The 19,324-nt window shown below is 47.5% G+C and overlaps 1 protein-coding gene across 5 annotated transcripts in view; it reads left to right on the forward strand.

Moving 5' to 3' along the window:
* The first annotated feature begins 2,878 nt into the window (after nt 1-2,878).
* Nucleotides 2,879-19,324, forward strand: part of GABRA5 (gamma-aminobutyric acid type A receptor subunit alpha5) — a 65,948-nt gene continuing 49,502 nt past the window's right edge. Inside the window, exons 1-4 of one of the 5 annotated variants that reach the window (XM_033099915.1) lie at nt 2,880-3,071; nt 4,617-4,676; nt 5,047-5,205; nt 17,859-17,980. In XM_033099915.1, the coding sequence (XP_032955806.1) occupies nt 5,120-5,205; nt 17,859-17,980 (208 nt within the window). In that variant the 5' untranslated portion in view covers nt 2,880-3,071; nt 4,617-4,676; nt 5,047-5,119. Of the gene's footprint in view, nt 3,072-3,205; nt 3,344-4,616; nt 4,677-5,046; nt 5,206-17,858; nt 17,981-19,324 lie in introns of those variants that run through there. The other 4 variants (XM_033099916.1, XM_033099917.1, XM_033099913.1 and 1 more) reach the window with 4 other exon arrangements.

The raw sequence follows: 19,324 nt of genomic DNA on the forward strand, positions 1-19,324 counted from the left end.
AACATGAAAACTCTAATTTAAATAAGGTGAAAAACAAAAGAAGTCATGATAGAATCAGAATGTATAGTGTGCTTTTTGTCAATGGAGCATTTATTACTTCATGTGTTCTGTACCTTTTACCTTCCTTCCTTCTCTTTCCTTTGTTTTTTTTGTGATATTTTCTGTCCACATTATTTGTCAGAGTCCAAATCAACTGCTATCTTTCCTTAGGAATTTTCCCTCCTCTTTCCTGTATAACTTGACCTGTTTCCTTAGCAACCAAGACCCTCTTGTTTCTGTTTGGGCAAAACACTTATAAATCTGCTTTGAATACTTGTGAATAATGAGTTAATCATTCCATTAATGGGTAATTCAAGCATTTGTTAGATTCCCACCATGGGCTGAGCCTGTGATGTTCTTACATGCTTTCAGCCTAAATCCGTCTCTCCCTGCCCCCCCCCCCCCCCCCCCCCCCCCGTCTGCCCCTCTCCCCCCCAGTGCTTTTTCTCTATACTGTTGGCAGGGTGAATCTTTTCCAGAATCATGCCCTTCCCCTGGTCAAAACTATTCAGTAGCTCATTCTTTCTTGCAGGAGGAAGTAAACCCTTGGCTCCACCTAACCTGTCTTCTATACTTGGCTTCTGCACACCCATCTCATCTTATCTCTTGCTATCTTTACCTTGTACTTGGTTCTTCATAGATACAAGGTAAGGTGTGTAGAACACACCTTACTCTACAGGAGTGGGCCCTGGGCTTAGTGTACCCTCCATTCAACTTCTTGCCAAGCTCTGCTTCCTGGTGGTGGTGACACTGCTTTTCATGTTTTACCCCCTGCACCACCCCATCCACACAGACACTGCCTCCCTTCTCCACCTCTGTTCCAGGTGGGGTACAGAATGGGTGTTCTGTGCTTCACCAATTGCCTGGCTTCCCCCAAGTTGAGCTATTTTAGGCCTTTACCCTAGTAACAATTCTTTTTGAGACTGGTACCACACTGAGGTTATGTGGAACAGGGGTGCCCTCTACTGCTTTCCAGAAGCATAGCTACTTTGCTTGATGCCACTCAATAAAAGGGAAAATGCTAATGGAACAAATGGGAATTCAGTCGACAGACTGTTATTTTTCAGGGGAAACACTGGATTTCATATTAAAACACACATAATTGAAATGGTAATAAATATTCTTTTAAACTGTGGGTTTCTGTACGGTTATGATGTCTTATTGTCTTACTATCCTGTCAGGTCCATCTGACCTGGGGGCTCTATTATTCAGAGGAGAGACTGGATCACCACTTTATCACAGGGAGGAGGTAAAAATTTAAGCCACATGCTTAAATACCTTTTTAAAGATTAGATGTTACTTAAGATAGTTTCCATATGTTTAGTAATATGTGTTGAAATTAAATTGATGTAAAATTTACCAAAAACATGGAAATTTAAAAATTAATCCATCAAAAGAGCATAAATTCACTTACAGTTGATATTTCATTCATTATTTTTCAATGATGAATGTATTCAGAAGGTATTACTGCTAAGAATTAATGTCCATAACTCTCACTAACCCAAAAGTAATCCCTGATTTATCTATCTTTTTTTTCTTTTGCAGAAACTACTGAGTGACTTTGATCAACTGTAAAGCTTTCAATTCACTAAATGTCTATCTTGTGATTTGCCTCATGTTGTTGAGTCCTGAGAGAGGAGTAACTGACACTGGTATCACTAACCTTAGAATTCTAACACCTGATAGATAAAAATTATATTAGGTTGATTATAGATGTATATTAAGTTGATTCAGATTTTTTTTAATTTAATGATTTTGACTGTCAATGAACTTTATCTTAGTGATATGTCTTTTGAGAAATTAGAAAATGAATAAATGCATGTGTTCGATGTATCCATTTCAGAATCAGAAAACCTTTCAAATAAGCAACTTATCCAATTTGTATTTCATGTTCTCGAATGAGTATTTCATTTCCTGATCAGGTAATCACGAGAATCCAAGTTATTAAATACTGTGGCTAAATGCATATTCAGAGTAACACTCCCTGTGTATTTGCAACATTTATACATTTTTATGTCCTGTTCCTGGACTACATTTACAATTTCTCATGTTCGGAATATCTCAGAATTTTTTGAATATGCAAAAAGCACAGCAGGTAGCTGAGATTTGTGTCCACGGTGTTAGACACAGCTGAAGAACAGAGTGATTTCACACACTGAAAGAGTAAAGATCCTTTCTGGAGGAGAGTTAGAAGCTTGTCTTTTCTCACAACTATGTTACAAGTGACTATCAACAGTGCAGTGCCACAAAAGATGTGGACGAATAGTATGAGACAGGGCACATTTCGCCCTTGCTTGCTTGTGCCTCCATTTTGTTTCGGCTGCTTTAAGGGGGCCCTGTTTCCACCCAGTTGTCATAAGCACCACTCTCACCTCAGGATGCACACCAGTGAGCCAGAGACAGACACAGTCGCCATAATGACCCCGCGTGTGCGTAGGTGCGGGAGGCAGCGCAGTGAACCCGTGCCCAGGCTGCAGAAGCACTCTCAGGTCTGCAAGCTGACCCCACGGCCCCTTGCTCTTGACACTAGAGAAAACCCCCAAGTGTACACTGCAAGTTGGTAAGGGTTTCATTCTAATCTAATCCAATCGTACTCTGGGTTTCCCTCCAGTCGCAACGAATTATAGATTAAAAAGGGGCCTCGGGAGCTGGCTTCTTTCTAAAGAGAATAGGAGATGCGACAGTCATAGGGCGTGCTCTAGGGACTGAGGGCGGACAGGGCCGGTTTGCGAGGTGCTGGGCTTGGCCCTGGAAGAGGAAGCCGTGGGCTGCTACTGTGGACACCACCTTTCCATCTCTGCTGTAACAGGGGGACCAGTGGTTATTACAGGAGGTCCCAATATGTCCTGAAAGCTCAAGAAACTTCCGCAGAAGCACGGCCTGTCCCAAACCAGGCCACGCCGGGGCCTGAGCCCGCCCCCTCCGCCACGCCGGCCGCGGGCGCGTTTGGTGAGCGTCTGGCGGCCTCTACCGGAGCGCCTCTGCAGAGGGACGTCCCTCACAGCGGAGACGACATGTGGCGCTCGGGAGAGGTGAGAGCGAGCGCGCGAGTGCGCGGGGCGCGGGGGGATCCGCAGCGGTGCAGCGCGCGGCCCGGGCGCGGCGCAGAGCGGAGCCGCAGGGCGGCCGCGGGAGCGCGGGGCTCGGCTCGGCTCGGCCCGGGCGCGCTGGGGAAGTTCGCGCTGGCAGCATGGGGCGGTGACGCCGCGCCGGCCTTCCGCGCCTGCCAGCCGGGCGACAGCGGGCAGCGGCGGCGGAGGATGCACCGTAGCCGACAGCTCGCCTCCCGGGGCCGGCGCGCAGGGTAAGCCCCGGGCGCGCGGGCCGGGGCATCGGCCCGAAGAGGATGCGGGCGAGGGCGAGAGGACAGGCGCCACGGCTCGGCCCGCACCCCTGTCCTGGGGTGCCCCAGCCGCGGGCTGTGGGGTCCGGGAGAGGAGCTGGGGAGCCGGCGGGGTGCCGCCGGCGGCCGGGAGCGCAAACTTTCCCCCGGCAACTGCGGGAGCAGAGCCCGCGCAGGAGGGCAGGACAGCCCTGCGGGACCGGGCACCCGGGCGCAGCGCCCGCCGCTAGAATCCGGGCGTAGGGGCACCCAGCGGCGTCACTGGAACCCGAGGGGCCAAGTCGCCCGCCTGCAGGGCCCGGCAGCCCGGGGCTCTGAGGTGCGCGGGGTCCCCGCTCTGCTTGCCGGGTGGGCGCGTGTTCTGCGGGGCTGTCTCGCTCGGGTCGGTCGGGCGGCTGCTGGAGCTGGGGGACTCCGAGCTACCGCTGCACCGCGTGCTCCTCTCCAAGGAGCCAGGCGCTGCCCCGCGGGGCGCTCGGCTCGGACCCGGGGCTGGAGCGGGGAGGTGTGCGAGGCCAGAGAGCGGCGGAGGGCGGGCGAGCCGGAGGCGCTGCGCACCCGGCGGGAGGCGGACCCTGCCTGGCCGCGGGAGCGGGGGTGGCCGAGGCTGCAGCCCCGCAGTGCCGCCCCGCTTCTCACCCGCGCCCGCAAGACCCCGCAGCGGCCCGGCGACTGTGGGAGCGCAGCCTTTCTTTGGGGGTTTGGGGCTGGCGGGCAGAAGGAGGCGCCGCCCAGGTTTCCCGCATGCAGCGCCGCGTGCTCACCACCCGGACTCCAGCCCGGGTCAGGCGACAAGTCCCGGGACGCACCCAGGCGACCCCGCAAAGCAGCATGGCATCCTGCCCTTCTGGACACTGGGGCCTTCGCTTCTGTGCTGGAAATACCTGTTGTGTGATTCCCAACTCCGGAGCTGGCCTGGGGTCTCATTGGGAAAACGCTGTTCCTGCAGCGTGAGAGCCTGTTCTCCCCAAGCGCATAGTGAGAGACGTGTCCCTTCCCAAGCTCAGTGCAGACCTCAGCGACTGTGCCTGCTTGGATTTCTGATGCATTCGCGAGGGCCCAGCACAGACCCCAGAGACCTCCCCAAATGCAGTGATTATTAAGTTATTTAGTCATGGCGACAGGGTGCTGAGAAAGTGGCAGGCCTCCCTTGTAAGCAGTTCTATTGTCATGATCCTGTAGACTTGTTTCTTAAATGTGCTTTCCCCCGCTCTTTCCACATACTTTCCCTCAGCACCTCGCAGAACAAGGAGTAGCTTGCTGGCTTTGAACGCGTGGCAAATATTTCAGAAAGGTAAAATTATTCCACTTGTGGATTTGACAGATGCAAAACAGTTACTCAGATAACATCAAGTATTTATTCTAGTAATAGTACTAAGGGTCATTTGATAACATGCTAAAAAGTAAAACAAAGTATTTAAGACATGGAAAAAATAAATTAGGAGAATGATTCTGCACTCTGGGTAAAGTGAAATTTATGCCATGTTGTAACTTCTTTTTCTAACTTACTGCCCAGGGGACACAGATGACACATGGAGCTGTGTCCAAGGACAGCAAGGGTTCTTTCTTTGTCAGTTGTGTGTGTTAGAAATAAGATTTGATTCCAGGAACCGTGACACTAAAACATGTGTGTTTATATGCTTTTCCCCTTGTGTACCTTTCAGCTTGAAGCTCAAGTTGGAGAAAGGAGCAATTATTTTCCAAATTCATCTGCTTCAACTATTATTCTTATTGGGAATGGACGATGGAATGTTCTCTAGCTTTATCATGATCAAAAACCTCCTTCTGTTTTGTGTTTCCATGAACTTAGCCAGTCACTTTGGGTAAGTTAGCATCTATGCTTTAATTTTATGGTTTTCGGGGCACACGTGCCTTTCAGAAACTTTGCTGTGCGGTCCATCTTTGTCTCCTTGGCAGCCCACGCCCGTCAGTGTATTGTAAATAAAGGAGTCCTTGCCCTGCCCCACACACTTCCTTCCTGAACAAGGCTGCTGCCAGTGTGGGGTCTCTGAAGTGAGTCAGAGAAAAGAGGCACATTTTGTTTTCAGAAATGGAAGCAGAAGGTGGTTTTAGCAGCAGCTGTGTTTCCTCCTACTCGGGTTACAACGAGATTCAAAAGTTCACGTGCATGAAGGACACGGATTGCTTGTTAGACAAGACAGTGCTCGACACTTGGGGGCTCTCCTGGTTTTCATTCTGCAAAAGAGCTGCTCGCCTCTAAAGCCAAGCCCACACTATGTGGCAGTGATAGGGACTCACAGGGGTCCTGGCCTGACTCAAAGGCCTTGAACTGTGGCCGTCTGAATGCAGGTGCAGACACCAGAATGCACGCGTGTGTGAAACTGTAAGGCAGCCGCGACATCTGGCATTTCCGAGTCCTTTAAGCTCTGCCATCTTGATCTTTGGTACCGAGTCTATCTTTTTTCATCAAACTAGTGATATCGTGTTTTCCCGAAAATGAGACCTAGCCAGACCATCAGCTCTAATGTGTGTTTTGGAGCAAAAATTAATATAAGATCCAGTATTTATTATATTATGTTATATTATATTTTATATTAAATTATATAAGACCTGGTCTTATTTTACTATAATATAGACTGGGTCTTATATTAATTTTTGCTCCAAAAGATGCATTAGAGCTGATTGTCGGCTAGGTTTTATTTTCGGGGAAACATGGTAACCTGCATTCCAGATAAATGTCCTTATGAGGTGGCTGATACCTCTCCCCTCTGCTCCTCAAAACTGTTCTAGCTAATCAAACGGGTTGTAACTTGCAAGTGATGGAGTATAATTTAAAGATGAAATTTCAGGACAAGTTTGCCAAACAGTCGTACTGTACAACTCAGCTCCAGAGGTTGCACGCTGCACTCTGCACTTGTGTTAAGTCACGGAGGGGTCCCCAGAACACACTGGCTGTGCAACAGCCTGTAGAGACCCCTGCTGTCAGGCCAGTAAGAGGGACCCTCCTGGCTTCATGACATCCTCTGTTTGTCCTCTGGACATTTTCTGCTCTTCTGGCCTTTCCAGGTTTGTACAAAGGAGGCAACTGAGAAAGAGAGATGCTCGGGACCATCCCCAGGTTCTGTGCTGGTAAATGATGGCACTGGGACCGTGTACTGGGTCAGCCAGGGGCACGTCCATCTCCTACACCCTGAGGGGGCAGCACCTGCATGCCATCATTGTGATGGAACATGCTCACATTTGTGCACTGCTGGCCCTTCAGAGTGTCCCCTTGGGACAGGGCGTCAGCTGTTACTCTGGCCTTGCTGCTGGTCCTCAGTGGACACCTCCCTCCTGTGTCTTCGGTTCCTTGTCTGCCCAGGGAAGGTTTTCCTTTCCTAGGTCTCTCCCAGCTGTGGAATCCTGTGCACCACCACGTCCTGTGTTCCTCTGAAGGGAAAGTGTGCATATCAGTGAAATCTACGCCCCATTCAGATTTCCAAGTTTACGCATCGGGTAGTCATTTTGTTTACTGATATACTGCATATGTTTAAGAAGACTTCAGAGGTGAGCAGCGCGCTAGGATTGGGAACATGTGTTGTGTTTGTAAGATTTTGGTCAAATATATTATTGTGAATTTACATTCTGTTGTTGTGAGGTTATTATGCTCCCTGGTGGACGTGAGTCGGAAATACGAAGTCTTGTGCATATGGAGTTTAGCCATTAGGAGCAGCTGTACGTTATTTCTTACTGAATTGGGTGGCTTTCTGAGGTCATCTTAAAAATAGAGAGAGCACTGTTAAGTTTCTAGATGCTAACAGTGGACAAGTGGTGAGGGCTCTTCCATTTCCCGAGAGATAAACTGTTGGAGATGTTTTGAGTCTTTCAGATATAACAAGGTCAGTAGCCACCCTAAAGCAGTCCCTGCTAACTGCGGGAAATGTGGGAGACATGTATTTCCCATATAAAAAGGGAAACTGTCCTTAATCCCACCATACAGTCATCCGTCGTGTTTTGGTGGGTTTTCTTCGCCTTGCTTCTATGCATGTTTTCCTGCAATTGGGCTCTTAGTGCACCTTCAGCTCTGTACTGTGCTTTTTTCATGCCTAATACTTTGTTATTACAAACTCTTTAAAATATATGCTTTTAAAATGGATGAAAATTGTTAAAGTGCATGAATGCTTAATCATCAGTTACCTCCCGAATTTGGGATGTTTTACATCATTTGGGCTGTTATAATTTTGCTACAGTGAACATGTGTGGCTTACAAGCATTTCAGGTGTTAGAGATCATTTCTATTAGAAGATACTCCTTTAAGTGGAATTTTACATCAGGTCCTCTGAGTGCTTTTAACTCCTGACCCTGTGTCTAATTCCTCTCGATGAGATGGGGTCTCCAACAGAGCTGGAAGCTGGGTTTTACACACCTGGCCAGCCACAGAAGACACGTGGGAGCACAGGTCCCGGTTTCTTCCCCTTCTCATACAAGGCTCCTCTCATTTGCTTATTACGCTACATGTACTTAAGAACAACTTTGTTAAATTGCAAAGAAGGTTTCACAGCACTTGCTTGACTTAAAATCTTGGCAAAATAATAGCTATCTTCTATGGAGCGTGATGTACTGTTAAGTTTTGTGTTCCGGGTAAATCCGAGGAGGACCCTTAGGAGGTAAGTAAGCATCCTTAGCCCCGTCTTACAGTCAGGGAAGGGAACAGCGATGGAGAGCTAGCTGGGGGAGGTCACCACGCCAGTCAGGCTGGGTCCCCTGTTCGTCCGTAGTTCTCACACTGGTTCTGCGCGCCGACTACATGCGTTTTGCTGGGCGTGTCTAAGTCAGATCAGTCTATAGACGAAGGTGATGTAATTATGGAAGGTACACTTTGCGTCGGGGCACAGTTTTCTGTTAGGAGACTGAGGGGGAAAGAGTTTTGGTGAGCTCTGGTTTTTGTTCCCCCAAAGAAAGAGTTTGCGGTACTAAAGGAAGGTAAAGGGGGAAGCATAGAGGCACTACTTTAGACATTGCGGGACAAGACAAATACTGACACGTGTAAATACATAAAAGAAACCAGACAACAGGTGGAAGGTAGAGAGGGTCACAGAAAGCCAGTCACAGAGCTGAAGAAAAGAGGCGAGTGTAAGCGTTTGTGCGTGTCCAAAGTTGTATGCAGTGTCTGAAAAGCATGTGGGTTTGGTGATCGGAAAATGCATAAGTATGATAAGTATTATATAAATTATATAAGGTGATTATATAAGATAATTAATAAGAAATTGCTTTGAAAATATGAGTATTGTGCATTTTCTAAATTTGATCAGTCATCACCAGTTCATTTTCAATAGCCTTTATAATTCTTCCATTAGTTTTAAGTTATATAACAGAGCATGAGTCAACGTGATAATGGAACAGAGGTCTCATTTGACAGTCAGCCTATGTAATGTCATGTTTGGAAACATGGTATTATTCGAAGCATTATAATTATTTTAAAGAGACCAGTAATCAAAAGTACATGGTATAGAAAAGCTAGCACAGAAACAATATTTGAATCAATGTAATGTCAAAATACATAATATTAAATATAACTGGGAATTTATCATCACTTGAAAAGTCATACTTTATCAGCCTCAATTGACCAGTGATAATTGTAAAATTTGAGGATTCTCAACTCAATAATAAGGTAAAATCTGATTTCATTCATTTAATTGTATTAAACATATGTTAGAGGTTTATCTATTGGAAAAGAAAAAAATGCATTAGAACTTTATCACATGGCAGCTACATTTCATTTGTAGATTTTGAAAAACAATATTTTATAATTGGCAATTAAAGGAAGATTCTTGTAGAAGCAACTTATGAACACGAAGAGATAAGGTTATTCTTTGTCTCCACTAGTGTGCTAATCTGGACTTTTGGTTTCATGAAGGGAGCTTTTTCATACATGTTCTCAAGGACGGTTCTCTCCTTTCACTAGAGCAGAAAGTACATTCTCTTTGAATCATTCAAGTACTCGTGGTGTTTTTTTAAATGACAGGTTCCTCCTGCATTGTTGGCTGCAGGTTCATGAGGCCCAGGACAAATGGTCAATGTAACATTATAAAAACATACAGAAGTGTCACCAAAGCAGTCAGGGCACACACAGGCGGTGGGACATTGAAATGGGGCTGCAGAGATGGCCAGAGAACAGAAAGGCGGTTCCCACATACAGCAAAAATTTTAGGTGGCTAAGATTCCGCTACACAGTAATTAATGCCTAGTGTGTTTTTCAAAGACACAGAAAGAAAATACATCCAAATTACATACTTTATGAAGGAAACGTTTAACGTGTTTACCCTGCCAACGGGCAGTGAGCTAAGCAAGGCTTAGGACAGCCGGCCAACACCGACCCAGCCGACACGTCTGGCAGTCAGCTCCAAAATGAGTCACGGGCTTGGTTCAGGGGAGAAGGAGAATGTGGGCTTTCGGATTTTTACAAAGGTGCAGTTACATAACATGCATATTTTAATTGGTGTGAAATTTCAGAGGAAAGTTATTAGAATTAAAAGTAGAAAGAAATCTTATCGTAGAACTCTGATGGTAGTTAGCAACAATAGCTGTCAGTGTTGATGCGGTACATCTCCTTCATTGCCAGAGTGCATTTTCCAAAAATGTACGAGTAAATTTTCACAAAGCCTTCCCTTTGGAGGTGCAAAGAGATCAGGCTTAGAGCTAGAAAATTGTGCCCAAGCTTGGTCGTTGGAAAGTGACAGAATGCGGGTCCATCTTAGGGCAGGCCCAGGGCTGGCACTGTCCCATGCAGGACCTGCTCTAGTCCTGATAGTTAAAACACAGTGAAAAGGGAAAGAATGAGGGAAAACCTACGTATTGGAAACAAAAGAGTGTCCTAACCTAACTCAAATAACACCGCTTGAGGATAGTGGGTCCACTGCAGCCTGAATCAAATCAAACATACAATATGTACTGTGTGATATAATGTTATAGAGAAGGGGTCTTATGATAGAAAAGGTGCTATCTGCTATGAAATAGTCTTCAGCCATTCATTGAAAACTCTATCATATTTATATTTATTTAACAATGTATTTCAAGACCAAAAGGCAAACCTAAACACAAATGAAACCCAGGGCCACTTTATTTTCAGTCTTAACAACAACAAAATCAGGCCATCACACAGTCACTTTGGCTTCTGTTTCAGGAGCCTTGGCAAGTATTTAGGGCCAGTGTTAGTTAGAGCTCATGCTCACAAAGGGCAGTCAAGCTGCTCTGATCTCTTGCTACACACACGATGTATGGCATCCGAAGAATTATTTAACCTGCCTTCAGCTCGGTTTCCCAATCTCCAAGCGGAGTTCATAACAGATGCTATGCCCCAAGGCTGATGTAAAGGATAAATTGCTGAGTGTGTATACACTAAATGCTGAAACGAGACGGGGAGGGATACTAAATGCAGCCTAGCTGTCCCTCTGGCTTGCAACTTCGACAAGACCGAGGTTTATGGGACCTGGTGGTGAGCACAGGCTGGCCTGAGCATGATGAGGTCTGTTCATAACTTTAATCCCATCAGCAGTGTTGCCTGCCATGTCACGCCGCAGTAGCAGTAAGAGGCTCTGGGGATTCGGGGGTGGGCATCCTGTCCCACCAGTGCCTGCGTCCTTACTATGTGCTGGCACCATTCTAGGTGCGGAGGTCTGAGGCGGGCTGAGTTGAGCCTGCCCTCGAGGAGATGCGTTCCTGGGCACACTAAAATCACATCTCACTGGGTCACAAGGCTGCTCTGAAGAATAAGCCAGAGCAGGAGACAATGAGTGTGCTGCAGAGAGAAGCTCAGCAGCTGTCGGAGAGACTGAGGATGTGAGCCGTGCTGCTCCTGAAGGCTGAGCAGGCGAGAGGAGCAGCGAGTGCCTGAGCGAGCTCGAGCTCGGAGTATTAGGGGCGACTGGGAGGCCAGCGAGGACAGTGGGGATGGGCCGGAGGCAAGATCAGAGGGGCAGTGGGGGAGGGGCAGGGGTCAGATCAGGAAGGACCTTGTAGGCCATGCTAGCCGGTACCAGGAAGCGCTGGTCAAAGGCGGCCACTGGGTGGGTTTAAATGGCGGGAGATACGAGACAACCGAGTTTTGACATTAATGGGACTTAACCTTTAAAGCTCATTCTGGCTTCCGATTGGGGAATCGGATAAAATCTAGGTGTGGGGTTCGTACAGGAAGGAGCAGGGGGGACCCAGGGGAGGCCCTGTGCAGCCGGCAGGGTTTGTTCCTGGGTTCCGGTGGGCATGAGAGAAAAAGAGCCAAGGATGACCCCGGGCTTTTGACCGGAAAGCGTGATGGATTCATTTGCCTGTTTGTGAGCTGGAAAAGAGGTTTAGGGACAAGGGACACTCAGGGACAGGGTAAGCCGTGTGAGAAACCTGTAAGATACCTACGTGGAGAGGCCGGGCGGGCCGTTGACATGCGGTCCGGAGGTCAGAGAGAGACGAGGAAGAGGAAAGCGAGACTCTTCTGTGTGTGCGCGGTAGTGAAAGCCCCTGGACTGGATGAGATCCGTTCGAGACTCAGTGTAGAGCGAAAGAAGTTCCTGGACTGTGCCCTGGAACGTCCCAGTGTTTAAGGTTAGGAAGGCGAGAGGGGGCCCAGCCAGACGAGACGAAGGCCAGTGAGGAGGAGAAGAACAGAGGGCAGCATCCTGCGGCCACGTGGACAGTGTTGTGAGAGGGAGGCGTGGTTACTACGGGACCGCTGCTCCTATGTCACCTGAGACAGGACGAGCCGGAGGTGTGATGGTTGGACTAGGTAGTTGTGCAGTCCCGTCCAGAAGCGAGGTCTCCGTGGGGTACAGGCAGGGGCAGCCCCACGGAGTGTGGGCAGGAGAAGGGGACGGCAGCAGAGATTTCCAGTGCAGACAGCTCTTCGGTGGCTTTTGATCAGAAGAGAGGCAAATGGAACACTAACAGGAAAGGAGCGCACAGCGAATGAAAGACCTAGCAGACCTGATGTATTGCAGTAGATGCAATTGCTGGTGAGAATGACTATGGTGGGCGGACCGTGTGTGATGGACGCCAGGATGGTACAAGCGCCACGTGGTCTCATACAGGAGAGTGGGCGGGGTTAGATGAGGGGGTGCAAGGCCCCGAGGGAGGCCTGGGCTTTGCTCTGTCGGCGGTCGGATTCTGAGCTGGGCTGCTGGTTGGGGCAAGAGTGCAGAGTCTACGTGAAGGGTGACGAGAGGGGTAGACAGGCTCCTTAGGGAAGGTCCGGGAGCACCTGTGATGCGAGGCCCAGAACTCTGGAGGGATCTAAGAGTTCTGGCAGAATGTTGCGTGGCCACGACTTTAGCCACATGAGACATGCGTTCAGGTCCAGGTTTCCTACCAGAAGAGGAGAACCTGGGACTGACCTTCCTTGTATAGCTAGTGTCCACCATGTTTTCTGTTTCATTTACATCATTTTTTTCTTTTTCTTTTTTTTTAAACATGGTTAGCTAAAGTGGTGTGTAATGGGAATTTGGGGAAAACATCAGAAAACAGTGCCATTGAGAGGTGCTTATTTAATGAGCTTAAAGTAACAAATGAGTAAACTGAAGATACATTTCTCAAAAGTAATTAAATACTGGGGAAAGAATGCAGAAAGAAATGCAATTTCAGAAGACAGATAAGCTGCCACTTAAAACCAATCTTGTTCAGTTCCTAAAGTAGGTTCCCATTAAAATGGGACTATGGATGCCATTATCGACCCCATTTTACGTAAATCAAAAATGGCTGCCAACCGAAGCAGAGATAACAGCAGGAAGAAACGCATCACTAATTGTCTTCAATAGCACCATTTGTGCTCAAAAGATTTTTGTTCCCCAAATATGATGGCATAACTTTGGAATTTGTACCCTTTCAAATACTGTAAGGAGACATCATCAGGCATCACTTGGTAAAAAGAAGCACCTTTATTAGATGGAATCCATAGGATATTATTTTTATTGTGGATTATCTTACGAATAGATAATGGAGTTATGTCAGAATAAAACCCTTTACGTCTCCTCAAAAGAAAAATATTCTTAAACTGGACTATTAATACAACTCATTGCTTACTCCCATTTTAAAATACTGTGTGGATGGATTCTACTGCAGGGTTAGCCCTGTGTTGGGAACTGGCTGATTTTGGAAACAGCTTCCTGGGGATCCCCTGCTCCTGCTGTATTCAGACTCCTTCCTCCCAAGTCAGAAATCCTGCTGATGACCCATCTGTCCCGCTTCTATGTCCACTGCCATTGCCCGAGTAGCTGACCTCTGTGCCTGCAGCCTTGCCTCTGCTGAGTCCACCATCCAAAGGTGCCCAAGGGCTGCAAGGAAGGAAAGAGCCCTACTGAACACTCTGAGACCCACCCCCTTAACCGTCACGGCCGACCCTAGGAGGGCAGCATAGATGCAAAGTCCTTTATGATTTGACATGTGCCATCTCTCCAGTGGCATACCTCACTCTTCTCACGAGAGTTCTCACATGCCCTCTGCAAACAAGTGTTTTCTCCTTTGGGGCTACACCTCTTCCTTTGGCTTGAGACCTGATCTGCATGCTTGAAAGCTCTGGTCATTCTTCCTCTCCTCTGACCCTAGACAAAATTGCTCTCTCCTTTGGGTGCCCAGAATGTCTTGCATTTGCACACTTCCTACATCTAGGTACCATGTTCTTTTGAGATCACCTGTGGACACGAGGAGTCCTTTAGAACACAGCTGCTTCCTTGGGGACGCCATCTTTGTCATCATGTCCCCAGTACTCACCACAGTACCAGGCACATGGAGGATATCCACGAGCTGAGCTGTTGAAATAGGCACTGAGCCCAGTCATATGGCCCCCGCAGATGGAATGGAGGGGGCTGTCTGAGGGTCACTCTGGCACCTGACTCTGTTTCCCACTCTGTTTCCCACTAGAACAGTCACTCTCCCCCATAGCCGTATATGAGGGTCACTGGGGACTGTAAAAAACACCAGGGCCCATTCCTCCTGGATCAGTGAAAGCCAAGGCTCAAGGGCCTAGAAATCAGGAGGAGGCTAACGCAAGACTCCCAGAACCCATACCCGAAGAGGTCGGACGTAAGGCAACAGGGGAGGTGGGAGACCGTGCAATTGCAAGAGTTTATGCTTTCTGAAGACATTCGTGTTTATTTTTCTTAAACACTGTGCTGGTGAAATAAACCCAGTAGTGGACCAAATTTCCTGGGCTGGCCAGTCCCCATTCCACCACGTCAGAAGTTCTGAGTGACCTGGGACTCCAAGTCCTGCAGGGGCCAAGTCAGGTATAGCTTTTGAAGCCCTCCCATCGCTCTGAGCATCACTGCTGTCCTACTGAGCGCCACACCCATGTCCCTGCCCATTTCACAGCCACCACCTTCCTTCCTCAGCCTGGGATATGGGGCTCAGTAACCTCATTTCCTTATTTTCCAAACTAAAGGTTTTGGAAAGAGTTCAAGCTTGGAGCTCAAGTCCTTGTATCCTTTGAATGGATGAATACTTGAGGAAATATGTGGAAAAAGGATGTTTAAACAAGGATGGCTGGTTCTGCATCTCCTTTATGATCCCTTTTCTTGAAAATCAATACAGTGATCCCTCCTTATCCGCAGGGCACAGGTTCTGAGACCCCCAGAGGGTGTCTGAATCTGCAGATAGTACTGAACCCAAATGAGCTTCTTCAGCTCTGCCGAAAATGTGAAATGTGGCAGCAGCTTCTTCATCAGCAGATGCAGCCTCTCCAGTCATTTTTATATTTCTCAATCGAAACCTGTTCCTGAATCTGGGAGACCGTCCCTTGCGGGCAGTAAATGGCTTGGTGTCACTCATTTCAGGGGGTCCCTTGCTGAAGTCTTCTGTAGGCTCCATGCTTTCCGGTCTAACCCATTGCTGTTGATTGGAACACGTTATCTGTCCATGTCTTCGTCCCACAAACTTAATGCCTTTTCCATCTTCTAAGCACTTATCACGCACTGTGGCTGTAACTTTTGCAGTTCTAGATGCAACAGCCAAACTAACACAAATGTCTTTTTTCTTCTTCACAATTTCACCGATAGAGGGCTCATTCTTCCTATAGAGCTCAGCCATCTTAGCATATATGACTTGTTTTCTTTCCTTATTAAGTTGAGAAGTTTCACCATTTCACAGAAGCACTCTATGACTTCTCGGCGGTATACCCAAATCGTCAGCATCACTTCTCCTGTACTTTGGAGCCATTATTAAAATAAAGGTGACTTGAACACACGCTCTGTGATAGCATGACAGCTGATCTGATCACCAGCCTGCCACCAAGTGACTAAGGGGCGGGGAGGGGCATATATGGTGTGGAGACGCTAGACAGAGAAGATTTACATCCCCAGTGGGATGGAGCAGGAGGGCCTGAGATTTCGTCACGCTGCTCAGAATGGTGTGTAATTTAAAACTTATGAATTGCTTATTTCTGGAATTTTCCATTTAATTATTTTTGGACCGAGGTCGACCATGGGTAAATGAAACTGCAGAAAGTGACACTCTGGATCGGGGGGACGACTGTAATCTGAAAATGCTGGAACTGTCCACATGGACTAAATGTGACGTGGTTTTGTAGACGACATACACTAACTCTAAAGAAACAGTTCATATTTTAAAACAACCAGGTTAATTTATCCTAGCTCATCCTGGAGGATAAGTCACCACATTTTCAAGTGTTTCTAATATGTGTAAGGCTTTTGTCAGTAATAATGGATCTAGTCTCGGCTCACAAGAGTCCATTCCCCAAAGAACTCCGCCTTCAGCTTATCCTTGAAGCTTTGACGTTGTGTCCTTACTCACAGTTGACCTAAGAGTCGGCAGAGCTCCTTGGTTATACTCAATTCAGTTTATGAAAAGAAAAAGAAAAAGAAAACAAAGCTGAATTGGAATGTGGGCAAGCTGGAACCTGCCTTCAGAACCTAAATGGAGAGTGTGTCCAAAGTGGGGGTGGAGGGACCTCGCATCTCCACCTGGGGACCTCACAGATGACTCTGCGTCTTGTTGCTCGCTGAAGGCATAGCACAATGGTTTTGTGTTATTTTGTTTGGTTTCCACTAACCTGAAGTTAGCTCTCTGCCTTAGAAGAAGCAGTCCTTGGAGATTATGCACCTGGATAGAGGCACTAGCAAGGTCCTGGAACACCTGTGAGAGTGTCTTGAATGTGGGCGTCCTCTGCTGTCTGTGATCAGAGAGGGGCTTTCCTCTCCATGGCCGTGAAAACGGTGCTTTCCATAACCACGTCCTGTAGGCGAGTCATTTTTAAGGTGATCTAGGAACTAAGGAGGGCTTCCTCGTGTTTGTGAGAGAACCCTCTGCTGCTGCCCTGAGATGCATTTTCAGGCACTTTTTTAGAATCTGTGTCCTACCTCCTAGGTCCTGTCTTCTGTAAATACAGAGAGGAAATCAGTACAAATCCCCAGCATTTCCTCTATCATCAAAGGTCCCACAGAGAAATAGAAGATGCCATTACAGCAGAATTGGGCAGACACTGAAATTCCTCTGAGGAAAGTGTAATTATATGTGAATGGGTGGAGATATATTTGAACTTTTTTTTTTTTCACTTTTAATTTTGACCAAGAAACTGAAGGTGAATTTGCATCCTATCTCATTGTTGGGCAGCGGTTTGGGTGTTTGTGAGGTGGCACCCAGTAACTTCCTCAGTTTGTCCGTATCTGCTCAGGGCAGCTTCTCATTTCCACCTGCTCCATAGGCCTCAGCCTGTGGGGCTTGGATGACTTGACTGGATTGGACAAGCCAACACTGCTCTTATTTCTCTGTGGAAGGTTCTGCCCACTCTTCTTGGGGTTTTATCGTAAGGTCAACATGTTGGGTGACACAGAATGCTGTGCCTCCGAGTCTCTGATCGTAGGTAGCATCTAGGAGACCCCACTAAGGGTTTTCAGAGTGGGCTTCACAATTCACAGCCCTTGGGTCACATGCTTTGGCTTGAGCAGAATGTGCCAGTAACTAGCACTACTGATGGGTGCGGAAGCCTAGAGAGATTTCACAAACTCCATCATTTCTGTCACCATATGTGCTATTCCTGGCATGAGGCTCACAGCACAAATGTCCCCAATTAGAGCCGCAGTGAGATTTGGGCACATCAACCTTATCTTGCAACTTGCATAAAGTTCTTAAGGGTCGCCTCCACACCTTCACCCATGGCAGGGGACTCACTAACAGTATGAAGGCTCAGGTTTTCTGTGTTGAAACCAAACTTCTGAAACTCCCTATGAACAGATAGGCTCAGCTCGTCCATGGGCAGTGGCTAATTTGTTTGAAAAATGGCTACAATATCGACATAAATGGTTTCTCCGAATCAGCGGGATGGATTGGGGGGTATCATGTTAGGCCGACGGATGCCCAGCCCTGGATACTCAAGAATGAAGGTTTATCTGTGCAAAACACTGCCACAGATAGAAGGAAACTGTCCTCATCCTCCCTCCAAGACAAGTCACCACATTATTCCCTCGTTTCTATATCTTGAGAAGAATTTGTAAGAAATCATTAACACAGGTTTGAACTCTTTTGTTTCTCTGTTACAAAGCTTTTCACAAATGCCAACCGGTTCAGTTAAAGATGAGACCAATGACAACATCACGATCTTTACCAGGATCCTGGACGGGCTCTTGGACGGCTATGACAACAGACTGCGACCGGGGCTTGGGGGTGAGTATGTCCTCCTCCTCCGGGACCCTGAGAAACTTGGACCTAGTCTCAAGCTCGTGTCTGCTGTGATCCAAACCATCCCATAAAGAGCTGCCCTGCCAGGATTTCAGATTGATGACTTGCCAAGGCCCTGCATCCTTTATTATCACTTTCCAGATGCCAGGAGTTGGGGCCAGTGGTCCCTGCAGACTCCCTTTCCCCAGATAATCTTAACGTCCATTCTGGTTCACTCAAGAAGGGACCAGTTCTTAGGTGTTTCTAAAGCTGAGATTACCCTGTGCTGAGAAATAACTGATAACTGAGTTCACAGTCTTGTGTCTGTGCAAGTCCTTTCCAGAAATCCACTGTTCAATGCCATTATTCTTTACGTCTTTCTGTGTTATGTTTAATTTTTCACTAGGGCCATAGTCATAGTATTTATTGGAGCCTATGGAAGTTGATAAAAATAAGTGGATAGCAAACTGTGCTTTCAGGGCACAGTTGGCACAGCTTAATTTTGTGCTGAGAACCAGGTGCCATTTCCAGGCATGTGAGGTGCCCCTGATTCTAGCTGATTAGGATATAGTGCATTTGAACTTGCTCCAGTAGGTAACTTAGAAACCCTCCAGCAAATATATTCCCGGAGGAAAATGTTTACTTCTGTTCCATTATGGGCATTCTTAACAGGGAGATGAACTTAAAGCATGAATTGCCAATGTCTGCGTTTTCGGCAAGAAAAGTCCACATAAGCTCCTTGGCACCGTGTCCCTCCACCCTCTGGTTATCCCCCGACCCTTTGACTGCACCTGCAAGGATCAAAGCAGATAGCGCTCCACTGAGCTGCTGGTGGGCAACCGCTCTCACTCACCCAGCATGTGTTAGTCTTGCCAGGCAGGGCCCTGAGGATACCAGAGAGCCAGAGAGCCACCTCTGGAGGAGGGCATCTCCTCCAGTGGGGGACAGGAACTGAAAACCCACAGCGTCACACAAACACACACCATGCACACAGGATTCCCACACAGGGAGGGGCTCTGACTCGGTGATGATACCAGCCGGTGGCTTGGGGTTATTTAGGGTGGGTTCTCCTGTACTCTGGATGTGGTCCCTATTCATGACCATAGGGGGTTACAGGGCTCCAGTCCTGCCCAAGGAACACATATTTCCACCCAATATTATAATATTAGCTGCTTTTATGGCTTTGTATATTTTCAACAATGTTAATTGAAATAGTAGTCTCCCACGATAGGAATTTCTAGCAACTCAAAATGCCATGTAAGTGCAGTGATCGTCCCGTCTTCCTTCCCAGGCCATTCTCTTCCAGGCACACTGTGGACACGTTGTCACACACCTTCCTCCAGACCCAGG

This window comes from Rhinolophus ferrumequinum, chromosome 28 (assembly GCF_004115265.2).
Source record: "Rhinolophus ferrumequinum isolate MPI-CBG mRhiFer1 chromosome 28, mRhiFer1_v1.p, whole genome shotgun sequence".
NCBI lineage: Eukaryota > Metazoa > Chordata > Mammalia > Chiroptera > Rhinolophidae > Rhinolophus > Rhinolophus ferrumequinum.